Source organism: Fonsecaea monophora (genome assembly GCF_001642475.1).
Source record: "Fonsecaea monophora strain CBS 269.37 chromosome Unknown Scaff114, whole genome shotgun sequence".
In the NCBI taxonomy this organism is placed as follows: Eukaryota; Fungi; Ascomycota; class Eurotiomycetes; order Chaetothyriales; family Herpotrichiellaceae; genus Fonsecaea; species Fonsecaea monophora.
In genome coordinates, this window is record NW_019174045.1 from 71,266 (window position 1) to 86,985 (window position 15,720).

Below are 15,720 nucleotides of genomic sequence, written 5' to 3' on the forward strand. Positions count from 1 at the left end.
AGAGGGAGAGCAGACGATCGGATGCAGGATGGAGGATCGAGGATGCATGGCTCCTGTGGAAAAGGTGCCCAGGGCGCATTTGACTGGTTGCTTGCCAGCCTTATCAGGCATGAGAATGGATTTAAGCCTATTATCAGTTTAGTTACAAATAAAAGAAATGACAAAAGTCTCAGGGCCCCGAGTCGCGTGGGTCTCTGCATCCTTTTGACAGAAGCAACTTCGGCTCCCTTGATAACAGCACCACCGCATCACTACTCCTACTGAGTACTCGTTCCAATACTCGACAAGACCTCTGCCTCATACTAGTGATCGAGGCGACTTCCGCCTTCCCATGTTGTGGAGCTACGAGTGCCATTACTCAGTACTTCTCCTTAGATCCTCAGAAAGAGAGTGGGACGATGGAGTGACAGTCCCTCCTATCCTCTGAATCAAACACCACCGAGTCCTTTCCCTCCTATAAGACCCTTAACGGCCCGACACGTTTCTGGGCTGACTTCTTCCCGGTACAGAGTTTGGCAATATGCTATAAGGCCCTCCGTCCCTCTCCTCCGTACAGGGATCGCCTCAAGGAACAAACACCCCGCATGACCTGAAACAGCATAGCAAACATTCGGACCAATACCAGCAGGATATGATCTACGAGTAAAGAGCCAAGGGAATCATCACCGTCATCCGAACTGCGAGATGAGTGAAAGCGGCCAGCCATCACAGACATCTTGTCCGGGTCAGTATCACAATACGCACAGTCATCCGGCTGGGGTGTGACAGGGGAAAAGTATGGGGATGGTCGAGACAGCTCCTCACCACCGTTTGCCGTCTCAGATATTGCTTACCGCCAGTTGTTACTTTGCTCACCTCTATATAGTTTACCGAGTATCGCTGACCCGTCTCCAGTTGTCATTGTTTCGGCTCTGGGCAAATTTAAGTATCTCTGGTGCTTGTTTCTTCCAATTCAGCAGTGGGAGCGCCACCCGCCTAATCATCCCGACCAAGGAGAACTCAAAATGATGCCATGGTGCCACCTGGAGTCTGAAGATGTTCAAGTCTCGCAAAATGTATCCTTGCAGGCCTGAAAACACCCCACATATACTTCCTCCTAGAGGGATGACAGGATGACAATTTAAGGGATGTCCCCCTCAACTTTGTTCCAACAAATACGTGCCTGAGGTATGGGTGCACCCAGCTTCCTCAACCTCGAAGCTTGGCACAATTATCCATGGGGTGCACGAAAGGATCTTGAGGCACCAAGGTTGGAGGGCTCCGTGGTTTTCAAAATATGCGGCAGCTGTGTTCATGTCGCAGCAATGTGCTTGACATCCATAAACCCGCGGACGTGATCAAATCTGACCCAACCATCAAGCATGGCACATGATGGTCGCCCTGAGCTGCACGGACCATTCAGTAGCCGCTGCTCAGGTACAGACTTGAGGTTTGCGACAACAAGATTATCAAATCCTAGCCACATACTTTCCTCATGCACGGCATCCATGGCGAGACGGAAAACGGGTGCTCCCAGAAGTTCTGAGGTCCGGCTCTACCCGGTGCTCGAATCAGTGTGACAGCCGTGCTTTCTGCACGGACAGCAGCGCTGATGATTCGTCTTGACCCAAAGACCTTGCTTGCACAGACGCGGAAGACGCATGCTGATGAAACGCCCACACCCCAAATCCTCGAGAGACTTTTGGGTGTCCCTGCTGTTGCCTGCAGGAACGCTACGAGGTACGAGGTACACATTTCTTCCACATGGCCTTCACCGCCCGTGCAAGCAAGGAGGAATGATCCGAGGAGAGGCTGAGGAATACCCGAGTAGAAGCCTTTCCATGACAGATCATTGCCAAGTCCGCAGGCTTTGGCAAACTTGGGGGAGATTGGGCCCCCCTGATCGACAACCAGAGAACAGTCAGGCGCGAAGAATTTTCTTCGCAATTCTTCTGATTCGACTATAGGGCTTAGGCACAACCCAGCTAACGTGTCAGTGCAAACAGCGGTCTATATGGCACGGAGACTACTGCGGCAGAATGTCCCTCGCAGAATGTCACAGGGACCATGTGCAATGCAGCGATATGCAAAGTTCATCCAAGCCTTCGTATAAGTCCAGCCTGATATCACCAGAATCACCGTATTCCTGGCGCCACCAGCGCCGAGCCCAGAGCTTCGTTCGGCAAATCGGGCAGTTCATCTGAGAGAAGCCGGATGAATTACGGTCTGGTCTACCGCCACAGGATTCCTCTGGCGCCTGGTTGCCCCAGCTTGGTGCTTAATAATAGCATCTCTCTCTCAAGGCTAGACACCGGTTACGAAGGCTCTCGTACCTAGAAGTCGTAAGCTCTGGGTTTATAACGGCAGAAGGCCAGCTATGCAAGGCCGAGGGATGCACTGGGGCAAAAAAGAGCATAATTGTCTGGATGGGAATTTCCAGGGCACGGACCATCGAGAGGAAGCAAATGCCGCCCAAAGCTTACGGGCTTGAAGGTGATAAGTCGAAGTTTATGAGCTTTAGGTAAGTGCCTAATGGATCTCCAGACGGAGCTGTTCCCCCCCTGCGAGCGGCCTACCACTAGGTACCAAACATCCATCACAGTATCTAGTACTTCGTATGTTACTTCGTACTGGTGAAGAAGAAGAAAAACCCTAAAACACCTCATGCGCAACGGCCCAAGATGCTCCACTGGCATCGCTAAGTGCCAAAGTCCCACCCCCCTCTTCTTCTCCCACCCCCCCTTTGCTGGACAGATGGACAGAAGAATTTTGAGGCCATGGCTAAAACAATAGAGTTTCCCCTTCTGCTGCCGAGGCCCCTGTCGTGGAATTGTGGCTCGTACGATCCACGAGGGTCTAGAACACGCCAACTGTCATCCTCAACCACCCCAATCCCAGGGATTGGCAACTCCACTGCAATGTTCTGCATAGCCAAATGCCTGTGCCTAATCCTCTCTTGCTGGTTGTTGGGCCTTGTTCGAAGTGCCCACGTAACTTTAGAGCTCGAAAAAAAATGGCGCGAAGGCTACGGTGTTGTACCTGCAAGTGCTCCAACCGGGTCTCCTTGACCGCGCCTCGCCCGCTCAAGGCCATCTGAGAAAGAAAATAGACCCTCACATCTGGTCGTACATGAGTCTTGTGGCCCGACACAGCCGAATGCTTCCTCGACATCTGTTCTTCTTTGTTCGTTAACCAGCAGGTTTCCGTTTGGTCCAAAAGGGCTGTTTTCCAGAGCATTTGGTTGTGTGCGAGAGAGTGTGGCCAGTTCCCCTTGTCGTTACTCACTTTTAATTCTTGTCCTTCATTATTCATATTCCTCTTCCCAGCACCCAGGTTAGAGTTCCTGCTTGCACTCTCCCCCGAGAATCCCAAACGCACCTTTGTTCCGATCGCCTTCGCCTTTCACGTTCTTGCCACGAGCAGATCTTCATGGGCTTACGATATCTCCCCTGCCAATGACCTCCCAGCCTCTGTCGCTGGATAATGGCGTGGCCACTGTCTTCAAACCGCAACCGGTAGTTGTGCGAATACAAGAGCTCTCCCTATGTCTGTCAAGCGGAGACCGGTGCGATGAACCCACGCAGGGAGTTGTAAAAGTGTTCGGAAAATCGAGAGACGGTCTGAGGAATGGTTCAAGATCCATGCTGGACGGACTAGGATTGAAGAGACCAGACGATGATATTGGGCAGGGTCAACAACGAACTACCCGACCCAAGCCACGCCGGAGGTCGTCGTCGTTAGGGTCACTGGAGGGTTTCAGCGTGGGCCATGACGACTACTTCAGTCGCAGGATTCAATCAGCAAGCATCTATAAAACCAGAAGTTCTGACGCCGCGGGGCCTTTGATGGCGCGGTCAGAGAAAGAAAAGCACTCAGAATTCTGTCACGATGTCATCAGAGATCGTTCAACAATGCTAGACATTACTGCCGCTCCTATCAAAATCTCAGAACCATTACCCACGCCTGGGTGGTTCTACCCGTCCCAGATCCTTGGACAAGCGTTCAACGGACCGTGTGGGATTGTACCACCCCTCACACCTCCAGAGGATCTCGACTCTTTCAAATGGGAGAGACCGTCACAGACAGATACTAGTGGAGGTGCCCGCACGGTATCAAGCTACGAAAGCGATTCAGGGAGCCAGAGACAAAGCCAGCCTCGCACGAGTTCCACGTCTCGTCCGTCAGAGATACGAATGCCAGAACCGTCAAACATGTCGCGGGACGAATCGAGCCGGTTGAATTGGCTTGAACGAGCTTGCCAGCATCTTGGTATGCCCTTCTCACTTGAAACTTGACGTGTTGACTGACTGATTTATGTGCAGTATCCTCTGCGGGGGATTTCACCAGTCAACAACAAATTCAGATGGTCGTCCAGGCTCTACCTTCCCAGCCAAGGTCAACCCATACGAGACCCATTTACGACAGAGTGGTTGAAGACGTGCAGAACCACTTCACATCCCCTCCCTACATCACCATCACGCACGCATATTTCCAAGCAATCAGCATGGACGAAGTTCCAGCCTCGCCTCCCGCAACACCAAACACCAACTATCCGAGCGACGATTACTTCCAGGATCATACTGTCTTTACGCATGCGGCCGTTGTTCCAGCGTATCATTCCCATGTGGCCACTTTCAGTGCTGTGGCTCCACGCCCATCGAACATTATTGCGGCTCCTAGTAGTATACAGATTTCGATTCTGGAACGGTATATTCCGCCTACGACGCCTCGGGAAGTGGAGGACTTTTTCACGTTGAGCAGGCGGTCTTATTTAGCGGACAGGCTATTGGAATTATCTTCGAATGAGGGCTCGCTACTACTGATCTACCCGACGAAGCTGGGCGGACAAACATTTGCGAGTCGATATATCGGACCGGTTATCGAGCCTTTCCTGCGGCAATTTATCCTGCTCAACAACCTCTACACAGATATTGCGATTCAGTTAGGTCGAATGGACGCGGTCGCAAGTATGAAGAGCTTTGAGGAGATGCAAACCATGCTATTAGCCATGTGCGAAGCTCTCAGTCAGAGAGCGCCATCACGAGGGCTCCCAAGTCGATACCAGATTATCCACGCAGAAACCGCTGAGGTAGTGCTCGACCGCACCCTGTGGAAAGAGTGGTACATCGAGCAAGAGCAGCCGCGTCTACGACAGAACTTGGTGGATTATCACAAGAGTGGCGGGCGTATGCCAGCGAGAAGCGGTCGGATTGAAGTGACACCCGGCATGCTTGCAAGAGAAGTGGTTGATGGGATTCGCCAGAGTCGGGAGACAGCAGGAAATGTGGGCGTCGAGGTAGCTGTGTTTGTCGTTCGACGCACGACTGTCGTGTAACGTTCTGTCGCGGTCAGAAATCCGCATTACCTGTGGCGCAGGCTGGTCGCTGGGTCTCTATATCTCTCTCTCAGAGCATGCATGGCAAACATGTAATTGATCAAAGCAAGGCGTTGCGGGCTGAAAGTGAGATTTCGCGTGGCGCGGGTTTGGGGTCACAGGACAATGAATGAGCCATGAGATACCCCACGGATTGTGCGATTCTAATGAAAATAAGGTCGATGCACACCAAAAAAGAAAAGGGAATGAAAGAGGCACTTCTCAACTGGCACCAGTGATCCGTATAACTAACTGATCCATATGTTCTGTTCTCAGTCCTCGTATTCACCATCGACATTCGCGAGCTCTCGTACAAGAACCACCCTCCACTACGGAGTACTACTACTGAGTCAAGGAAACCCTCTCTATCAAATTAGCACCGCCACCACCCGCGATAATGAGGATGACGTGCGCAGTCAAGCGAGATTGTACATGTTTCAGAAATCTTATCACATCGGCCCAGGATTAGGGTAGTTCCCGATGGCTTGCTTCGAGAAAGCAGGACTGTCGGTCGCGGCATCTTAGAGTTCCATGTAACCTACTGCAGAAGGCTAGAGGGCACCTACCTAGCGAGTAGTACGAGTCAGTTCATGGATCACAGAAGTCCGGAATTAGTACTTGGTATTAGTGCATGAACCAAAGGAACCGTTGAGTGAAGGTGCCAGTGCTTGGACTCACCAGCGAGTGGTGTAAGGGGCCAAGGACGCGCAGCCAACAACCCAACCAACCAGCCAACCAAGCTTTCCAGGTACCTTATAAGCCACTTAAGCCTGACAATTCAAGAGGAGGGCAAGCCCGGAGAGTTTATCCGGGGGTGGTCAGGATCTTCCAGAGGGACTGACCACGGCCTTGCGAGATGTGCCGCCACAGTTCCCTATCTTGGTGCTTGACCACCTGCAGAAAGCCAAGTACGGAGTAGATAACAGATAACGGGCAATCTTGCTACCATCGTTGATGGCCAATTCCGTCCACGACTTTCCATTCTGCGTCATCGATTCGACAGCATGGCTTGAAAAATGGAGATAAAATGATGGACAATGCATGAAACTTGGCCGTCTCCCACGTCTCCCGCACACGCTATGGCCGAATTCTATTTCGCGTCTTCCCAACTACCTGTTTCCTGGGCTTGCGATTGACTAGGTTCGGGGGGCAGCGTGCAGCGGGAGGCGACCTTGAACTCTACAATCCTGTTGTACGCTTCCCATCGTCGCCAAACGGATGCGCAAATGTTGGCCCTGCGGCTGAAATTGAACCATGTTGAAAAAAGCTCTCCGTCGGGTCGTGTCGTCGAGATTTTACCACTTATCATCCCCTTTCGCGCCTCCCTGTCTGGCTCTGCCATTGTCATTGCTGGCGTCGCTCACCATGTTTGTCGTTGCTGTATGACCTGCTTCGTCTCTCGTTTTCTCCTGGCTACTGTCGCGCCTGCTCTGTAAAAAGAGAATTGTTACTCCTCGTCGCTTTTTTTTGTGGTCGTACGCTCCTGCTGCTATTGTTGCAGCTCGCCCCTCTTTATCACCCAACCTTCACTTCCAGGTCGCAGAGTCACTCAAATCACATCGCCTTGGGGACGAGATCCTTCTCTTCTTTTGCACATATTATTTGTCGCTGCTAGTGGTTGGTTTAGACCCGACCTCTAGCACAGCTTGCTACCTTACCACAACTCCCAACCCTTTGGTGCGCTCGAACTCTAAAAGTCCTGACTTGCTCAGAATCACCAAAGTGTTTTGACATCAATATCGCGCTTCGAATTGCCTCCTTTCATCCCAGACTCGTTCACCTCAACAAACCATGGGTGCTCCATCGACCTTGATTTTCCTGGTCCTGGCGGCCATCTGTGCCACGATCAACGCAATTCCCACCATCTCAGTGGTCGGTTCAAAGTTCTTCACAAGCGATGGCGACCAATTTTTCGTCAAAGGTACGGGTCAAGTCGGCGGAAGGGCTGTTGTTGATCCTGGCTGACTGAGGCGCTTCTCGTAGGTGTTGCGTACCAGCTGGTCGAAGACGACCCTCTCGTCAACACCACCCAATGTCAACTGGATGCCACACTCATGCAGCAGCTAGGCGCAAATGCCATTCGTGTGTATCATGTGGACGCCTCGGCCGATCATGCCGGTTGTATGAACGCTTTTGCCGCTGCTGGGATTTACCTGTTTGTGGATATGGACAGCTTCAAAACATACATTCGATATGTAGGGCAGATAACAATAAACCAGGCCACTGCAAGAGACGGCGCAGCTGACACTCCCCCAGGAATCTGTCTCGTCGTGGACCGCGAACAAATCCGCTTCGTATAGAGCTGTTATGGACAACTTTCAACAATACGACAACACCGCTGGGTTTTTCGTGGGCAACGAGGTGCTCAATGTTTGTATGTGACACATCAGTCTCGATTGGGGCTCACGCACCCACTAATAAGCCAACAGTGGCCGATTCTGGCGCTGCGCCCTATCTTCTCTCCGCAGCTGCCGACCTCAAGAGTTACCGAGATGCCAAAGGCTACCGCAAGATTCCTATCGGCTACTCGGCAACTGATACTGCCGTTCTTCGGCCTATGCTTCAGGACTACTTGGTGTGCCGTCCTAACGTGACTGAGCGCCTCGACTTCTACGCATTGAACAGCTACGAGTGGTGTGGATCAACACCTGATTTCCAGACTTCGGGATACATTGGACTGCAGGCACTTGCCGAGGATTACCCAGTACCTATTTTCTTCTCCGAGGATGGCTGCAATACCGTACCGCCGCGCACATTCAACGATCAAGCTGCCATATTTGGACCGCAGATGGTTGACACCTGGTCTGGAGCCATCATCTACGAATGGATTCAAGAGATGAACAATTATGGACTTGTGTCGTATGGTCCGCAGGTGGGACCAGACGTTAACCAAGGGTCAACCATAATACAAGGGTAGATATGATGGCTTACGAACGCACGAATTTTCCGAGGCCGATCGAGCTGACCGCGTTTACAGATTCACTCGCCAAGGGGTACCGACTCCTGTATCACCAGATTTCAGCAACCTTCAACAACAATGGAAGACCCTGAACCCTACAGGGGTGAAATCAGCCCAGTATGCGGCGACAGTCAAGACCACGCCACCACCTTGCCCAAGTTCGACCGCAGGAGGATGGACGGTGGACCCTGGCGCGCCTCTCCCCACGGTTGGAGTCGGTGCCGTCTCAGCAGGTATGCCAAACGGCGTGCCGAAGGGCAGCATTACAGTGGACCCTTCTGCCGCCAGGACCCCTTCTCCTTATACTTCGCTCTCTGTTTCTGCTCTTTCCACGTCGCTCGCATTTTCGACTTCGCAGACCGGTAGTACTTACAGCTCGACAGTCACCCCATCGTCGATGACCAGCAGCACGGCATCAGCGGCCACCTCGCAAGGTGCTGCTGGCAGAACCGTTTACGGACCTCCCTCGTTCAAGGATGCTGGGCTGGTAGGTATGGTGCTTGCGTTGGCGTCTGTGGGCGCTGGGGTAATGGTGTGGCTGTGAAAACACCAGATGATAACTCTCAGGTACCTCTCGGAGATGGATGTGGTTGATCTTACGATTCACGAAAAGGATAACAGCGAGTTTCGATTCGGGAAGATTGCAGCAACACGATCAAAGTATTGGGTGAAAGTGAAAAGGTAGACGATACACAAAGTATGATACGTGACTGCAGCGAGGAAACAAAAATAGATTTAATGGTAATCCCAAGAATGAATGATGGGCCCACTTACACGTCTAGTGTTCACCGACTGGTGTGTTGATTACTTTACAATAATAATTGCTGGTGTGCAGTTCGCGTTCCGATTCATGCTGGATGCTAGCTAGTTGATGGGCCACCTCGATCTGCCTAAGCGAGCCCGCCTACGGCATCGGCTGATGCCCGGGACGCCGTCCCCTTGGGGGTAAGAGTAATTCCCATTTGGGAAAGATCTGGGTTTGAAGAAAGATGATGAGTTAAGCTGCAACACGGCAAGATTCCCACATATGGTCAGGCAAGCGGGAGCATCTTTTGAGGACAAGGAACGACAAGGGGTCCTGGTGGAAGGTGTACTGATATACAGGACTCATGTCTACGCGTACCTAGCATAGAATAATACGTGGTACTTGGCTGGTGTCATCCGATAGAAGGGGTCACCAAGGGTGATTTCCCTCATTCACGGTTCCACGGCCTTATCTTTTTGGCCACACGAGCACTCCACGGCGTATCCCGGTAAGATGTATTTTGACCGACACTTCGGCCGAAGAATACGGGGGAAGCAGGCAGATCTGGAGAGTGGTATAAGTAAGGACAGATACAGACTTGCAGCTGACATGTATCTGATGGCATACAGAAGGACTATATTAACCTCTAAGGCAAGGCAAGTAGAGAAGGGGAGATAAAAAAACGTCGGAAAAAGAGTTGTTCGGGCCTCATAAGTCCGGAAAATCATCCATGATCCACTCTTATCCCACCTGCTGTTTTAGCTTACAAGTGGCTTGGCACCCACACACATTGGCCTTTTGGTGACTCGAAGCTTCCTTCTATCTACATAGTATCTAGCCTAACCTCGTAGTGTGATTGGACCAACCTTTCCCTGACCTCACCGAGAAATTTCGATCTTTTTTTCTCCAATGCCCTGCCCAACGTGACGACATTATTGTCCAAACCATTTGATTGAACCATCAAATCCATGCCGTCAAAGGGGAAGAAAGGGGTCTTGTTGATGGTGACATTGCCCCCCCTCAATCATTGCTTACCCAGCTGCATGGAGCAGTCACAACAATCCGTGTGGTTCGGACGAAGAATCCACGTCAATGACCCATCCATACACAGGTCGTATTCCTTTCCCCTTCCTTTTTCTTTTCCTGCTCCCAACATGCTCAAGGCTTATAAATCCATCCTCCTCCACGTGCTTCGCGGTTACTTGTTGAGCTCCGTAATGTCCGGCCCTCAACTTGCCATTGGTGTGGATTAATTCTCTAGATACAGTGTGCCTCTGTGAAACCTAGCGGTGTAGGGCCGACTGTCGCCGTGTATCTCCATTCGTTCGCTTCCACTCTGTTCCTCTCACTCTACTTCAATATCTTCGTCACCTAACTCCCCCCTTCCAAGCCTTTTCACGACCGTCGTTCTCTTTATCTTTGCGGTTCAAAGCCTTGTTTCAAAACAATTTCCGGTCCGTCGGTCCGACCTACCGGACCACTTACAAAGCATTTGACCTGAGAGTTAATTGACCTTTGACGAGGGACAAGGGTCATCTGCATATTAACCTACTCACAAAGGACTTCACCTCCCACAGATCTCAAGAAGACAACGAGGCAAGATGTTCAACCAGCACAGTGGAGAAATGTTCCGTAGGCGGTACGGCCACGACGGTGAGTTCTCCTTGATCCAAGGCGTCAACATTTGTCAGAGCGCTAACTTGCACAGAACCTCTCGCAAACTTGCACAATGTCGCCTTACCCGGGGAGCTCTCGCAGGATACAAGCGCAGTGCCTTCGCCGCATGGGTCCGGCGAGCCTTCGAGAAGTCAGAGCCAGGAGCGCGAGGGGACATGGGGTGAACGCGATATCGGAGGCCCTGTCAGCCGAGAAGAGGCTATGGCCCAGTTTGAGGAGATCCGGAGGGAGATCTCCAGACTTAGCCTGCAACGTACCGCAACCCGTGATTCCGGTGCCGAAAAAGCGAGGACTTGGCTCTCCAGAGCTCGATCTCGACCGTCGATGGCTCGGACCCGCACAATCGCTTCAAGAGCCAGCAGTGAGGCCACCGATGCGACCTGGGACAAGGAGGCAGGCCCGGAACCGGTCGAGGAGGATGACCTGGATCTGGGCGCTTTCCTCAAGGATGGTCATTTCGAGAAACGCACCGAGGCAGGGGAGTCGGCCAAGAAGGTGGGAGTAGTGTTCAAGAACCTGACCGTCAAGGGAGTGGGCGCTCAAGCAACCTTCACAAAAACCCTGCCAGAGGCAATCGTGGGCACCTTTGGACCTGACCTCTACCGTCTCGTGACCAGATTTGTCCCTGCTTTGAAATTCGGCAAGCCACCTCTGACCAGAGATTTGATCCACAATTTCACTGGCAGTGTCCGCGATGGCGAGATGATGCTGGTGCTCGGTCGTCCAGGGTCAGGCTGTTCCACATTTCTCAAGGTCATTGCCAACCAAAGGGAAACCTTCGCTGGTGTTGAAGGCCTGGTCACCTACGGGGGCATCTCGGCCGAAGAACAAAAGAGAAGCTACCGCGGCGAAGTCAACTACAATCCCGAAGACGATCAGCACCTCCCTACTTTGACCGTGTGGCAGACTTTGAAGTTTGCGTTAATGAACAAGACCAAGAAACAGGATGCGAACACCATCCCCATCATCATCGACGCGCTCTTGAAGATGTTTGGCATCTCCCACACAAGAGACACTTTAGTGGGAAACGAGTACATACGAGGTGTCTCCGGGGGTGAACGAAAACGAGTTGGTATCGCGGAGACCCTGGCAACAAAGTCAACGGTGGTCTGTTGGGACAATTCGACGCGTGGTTTGGATGCCTCCACCGCTTTGGATTATGCAAAGTCGCTCCGCGTCATGACTGACATTTCGAATCGAACGACCTTTGTCACTCTCTACCAGGCAGGTGAGGGCATCTATGAGCTCATGGACAAGGTCTTGGTCATCGAACAAGGCCGCATGATCTACCAAGGTCCGGCGAAGCAAGCACGCCAGTATTTCATTGACCTGGGATTCCATTGCCCCGATCGACAAACCACAGCAGACTTCCTGACTTCAGTGGGCGACCCTAACGAGCGGCAATTCCGAAGTGGCATGGAAGCTTCGACACCTAAAACTGCACAAGAGTTGGAGGCGGCGTATCTCAAATCGGACATTTACAGAGCGGTGCTCGCCGATGTCGAAAGCTACGAAAAGGAAATCAAGGCTTCCAATTGCTCCGATACCAGACAATTCCAGGCAGCCGTTCAGGAACAAAAGAGCAACAGTAAACTCATCTCACCCCGGTCCAGCTACACCGTCTCCTTTTGGCGGCAAGTTATGGCTTGTACACTGCGCGAGTTCTGGCTTTTCTGGGGTGACAAGTCGACGCTGTACACCAAGGCCTTCATTATCATTTCAAACGCTCTGATCGTCGGGTCCTTATTCTATGGAGAAAGCCTCGACACCAGCGGCGCATTTTCTCGAGGTGGCGCTCTTTTCTTTTCCATTCTGTTCCTTGGCTGGTTACAACTGACAGAGTTGGTGAGGGCGGTCAGCGGCCGTGTCGTGATCGAACGACATCGCGACTATGCGTTCTATCGGCCTAGCGCTGTGGTTATCGCTAGAGTCGTTCTCGACCTGCCGGTCGTCGCGGTCCAGGCGGTCGTCTTCACGGTAGTGCTCTACTTTATGGCTAATCTCGATGTCGATGCGGGCAAGTTCTTCATCACTCTCCTTTTCGTGTACATCAGTACGATTTGCATTACGGCACTCTATCGGATGTTTGCAGCCTTGAGTCCTACCATTGACGATGCGGTTAGATTTTCCGGCCTCGCACTCAATCTCTTGGTCATCTTCGTCGGCTATACGATTCCAAAGACCATTTTGACCGGCGATGTGATCTGGTTTGGTTGGTTGTTCTACATCAATCCGGTTGCATATTCGTACGAGGCAGTATTGACGAACGAGTTCCACGGTCGTTTGATGGAATGCTCTCCTTCCAACTTGGTGCCCCGTGGACCCAACGCACAACCGGGCTATCAAGGATGTTCTCTTTCCGGAGCGACTCTAGGCAGCAGCAGCGTCAGTGGCGATGCTTACTTTGAGAATACCTTTGGCTATTCGCGCTCACATCTCTGGCGGAACTTCGGAGTGGTCATCGCCTTTACGGTCCTTTATATATTGATCACAGCCTTCGCTTCTGAAATCTTCTCATTTGTTGGAGGGGGAGGTGGTGCTTTGATCTTCAAGAAAACCCGCAAAGCAAAGAGGATGGTCGGCAAAGAGACCAAACATATGGATGAAGAAAAGGCTGTGACACCTGCGGACCCGGGCTCGAGCGGCACCTCGGAAATGATGAAGGAGGAGCCGGGCGCCATGGTAGATAGCATCGCCAAAAGTAAGAGTGTATTCACGTGGGAGAATGTCCAGTACGAAGTTCCATATCAAGGTGGCACGAGAAAATTGCTCAACGGGGTCAACGGATACGTCAAACCCGGAATTATGATTGCGCTCATGGGTGCGTCGGGGGCCGGCAAGACAACTTTGCTCAATACCCTCTCGCAGCGGCAGACCACGGGCACTGTTTCAGGGGATATGCTTGTCGACGGACGTCCTCTTGGGATCGAGTTTCAGCGGGGGACCGGCTTCTGCGAACAGATGGACTTGCACGATGAAGCTGCCACCATTCGTGAAGCTCTCGAGTTCTCGGCGATATTGAGGCAAGATCAGCATGTGCCCAAGCAGGAGAAGCTCGACTATGTCAATAAGATCATCGAATTACTGGAACTCCACGACATCGAGGACGCCATCATCGGCTCTCTGGGTGTCGAACAGCGCAAGAGATTGACCATTGGGGTGGAACTGGCTGCGAAGCCGGAGTTGCTGCTGTTTCTCGATGAGCCGACCAGCGGGCTGGATTCTCAATCTGCCTTTTCGATTGTCCGCTTCCTGAAGAAACTCTCCCAGGCGGGTCAAGCCATCATCTGCACCATTCACCAACCTTCTTCGATGCTGATCCAGCAATTTGATATGGTCTTGGCCCTGAACCCGGGCGGCAACCCGTTTTACTTTGGTCCCATTGGGGAGAATGGAGCGGCTGTGATTGAGTATTTCGCCAAACGAGGTACCCAATGCCCACCAAACAAGAATGTGGCCGAGTTCATTCTCGAGACGGCTGCGAAAGGAGGCAAGAGAAGAGCAGATGGAAAGCGGGTCAACTGGAACAAAGAATGGCTTGAGTCAGAAGAGAACGCCGCCATGCTCAAGGAGATTCAACGCCTGAAGGAAGAACGGTCCAAGGAGCCGCCGAAGGAGGTCAAGGAGCAGCTCGCTTTTGCAGCTCCCATACCACTCCAGACCTACGAGCTTACGAAGCGTACCTTCCGCTCTTACTGGCGGGACCCGTCATATTTGTATGCGAAGCTCTTCACCAGCGTCCTCATCGGCATCTTCAACGGCTTCACCTTCTACGACCTTGACGACTCAGTTGCGTCGCTGCAGGAACGGTTCTTCACTTCTTTCCTGATCATCGTCATTCCTCCCACCATCGTCAACGGTGTCGTTCCCAAGTTCTATCAAAGCCGCGCGTTGTGGGAAGCGCGTGAATATCCATCTCGCATTTACGGATGGTTCGCATTCTGCACGGCACAGGTCGTCGCCGAAGTCCCCACGGCCATCATCAGCGCTGTCATCTACTGGCTGCTGTGGTACTATCCGACGGGCCTGCCACGCGACAGCGAGACGGCGGGGTACATGTTCCTGATGACCATGCTGTTCTACTTCTTCATGTCGTCTTGGGGCCAGTGGATCTGTGCGTTTGCCCCTTCGTTTACGGTGATTTCGAACACGCTGCCGTTCTTTTTCGTCATGGTCTCCATCTTTAACGGGATCGTGAGGCCTTACAGCCAGCTGCCCGTGTTCTGGCGGTACTGGATGTACTACGTGAACCCGGCCACGTGGTGGCTGCGTGGCGTGCTGGCGGCGACATTGAAAGACGTGACAGTCCGCTGTGCGCCGGGTGAATCGACGCTCTACAACGCCCCACCTGGCCAGACCTGCCAGTCGTACACGCAACCGTTCATTGACTCGTCAGGTTTGGGTTATGTGAGCACTCTCGCGAACGGAACGTGCGCATACTGTCCATACGCGACGGGGAGGGAGTATCTCGCCACGCTGAACACCAAGCCGAACGAGCAGTGGCGTGACTTTGGCATCTTCCTGGTCTTTGTGTGCTCAAACTGGCTGCTCGTCTACTTCTTCATCTATACCGTGAGGGTGAAGAAATGGAGCTTCGGGATGCGCTATGTCTTTGGTATGGTTGAGAAGGTGATGGAGGTGACGAAGGGTTTGGCGAAGAGGAACAAGTAAAAGCGAGCCATGGCACATTGCTCTAGAGCGATGTGGCATAGTGTTTTGTGACGACGGGCAAATCAATATCTGGTGAGAAGGAGAAGAATGGCCAGGAAGTGACGAGCCCTTCGAAGACGTGTGGTCTGGTTGAGTGCCAACAGGAAGCAACTGGCCGTGCAAGAATGATCTCGGACGAGTGGATGGAGTGGACGGAGTGGAGAGGTAGTATAGAGAGAAGAAAGTAAGTAAAAAAAAATCCAAAAATGGAAAATGGTGCGAGATGAAAGTCACACTATAGATCTAGTCCTGTAGCATCTGAATCCCTGGATGGTG

The 15,720-nt window shown here is 52.2% G+C and overlaps 3 protein-coding genes across 3 annotated transcripts; all 3 read left to right on the plus strand.

Annotated features, from left to right (window-relative positions):
• Nucleotides 1–3,434: 3,434 nt before the first annotated feature.
• Nucleotides 3,435–5,314, plus strand: AYO21_10254 (hypothetical protein; the record flags this gene model as incomplete). The annotated part of the gene is made up of 2 exons (XM_022660176.1): nucleotides 3,435–4,248; nucleotides 4,302–5,314. 2 exons carry the CDS (start codon nucleotides 3,435–3,437, stop codon nucleotides 5,312–5,314), a joined length of 1,827 nt encoding a protein of 608 aa, XP_022507530.1.
• A 1,830-nt stretch (nucleotides 5,315–7,144) lies between these two features.
• On the plus strand, nucleotides 7,145–8,997 carry AYO21_10255 (hypothetical protein; the record flags this gene model as incomplete). The annotated part of the gene is made up of 6 exons (XM_022660177.1): nucleotides 7,145–7,274; nucleotides 7,337–7,548; nucleotides 7,610–7,727; nucleotides 7,783–8,266; nucleotides 8,331–8,799; nucleotides 8,866–8,997. The coding sequence occupies 6 exons, from the start codon at nucleotides 7,145–7,147 to the stop codon at nucleotides 8,995–8,997; spliced, it is 1,545 nt and encodes a 514-aa protein (XP_022507531.1).
• A 1,661-nt stretch (nucleotides 8,998–10,658) lies between these two features.
• Nucleotides 10,659–15,405, plus strand: AYO21_10256 (hypothetical protein; the record flags this gene model as incomplete). Its single annotated transcript, XM_022660178.1, has 2 exons — nucleotides 10,659–10,710; nucleotides 10,766–15,405. 2 exons carry the CDS (start codon nucleotides 10,659–10,661, stop codon nucleotides 15,403–15,405), a joined length of 4,692 nt encoding a protein of 1,563 aa, XP_022507532.1.
• Between the last annotated feature and the right edge of the window lie 315 nt (nucleotides 15,406–15,720).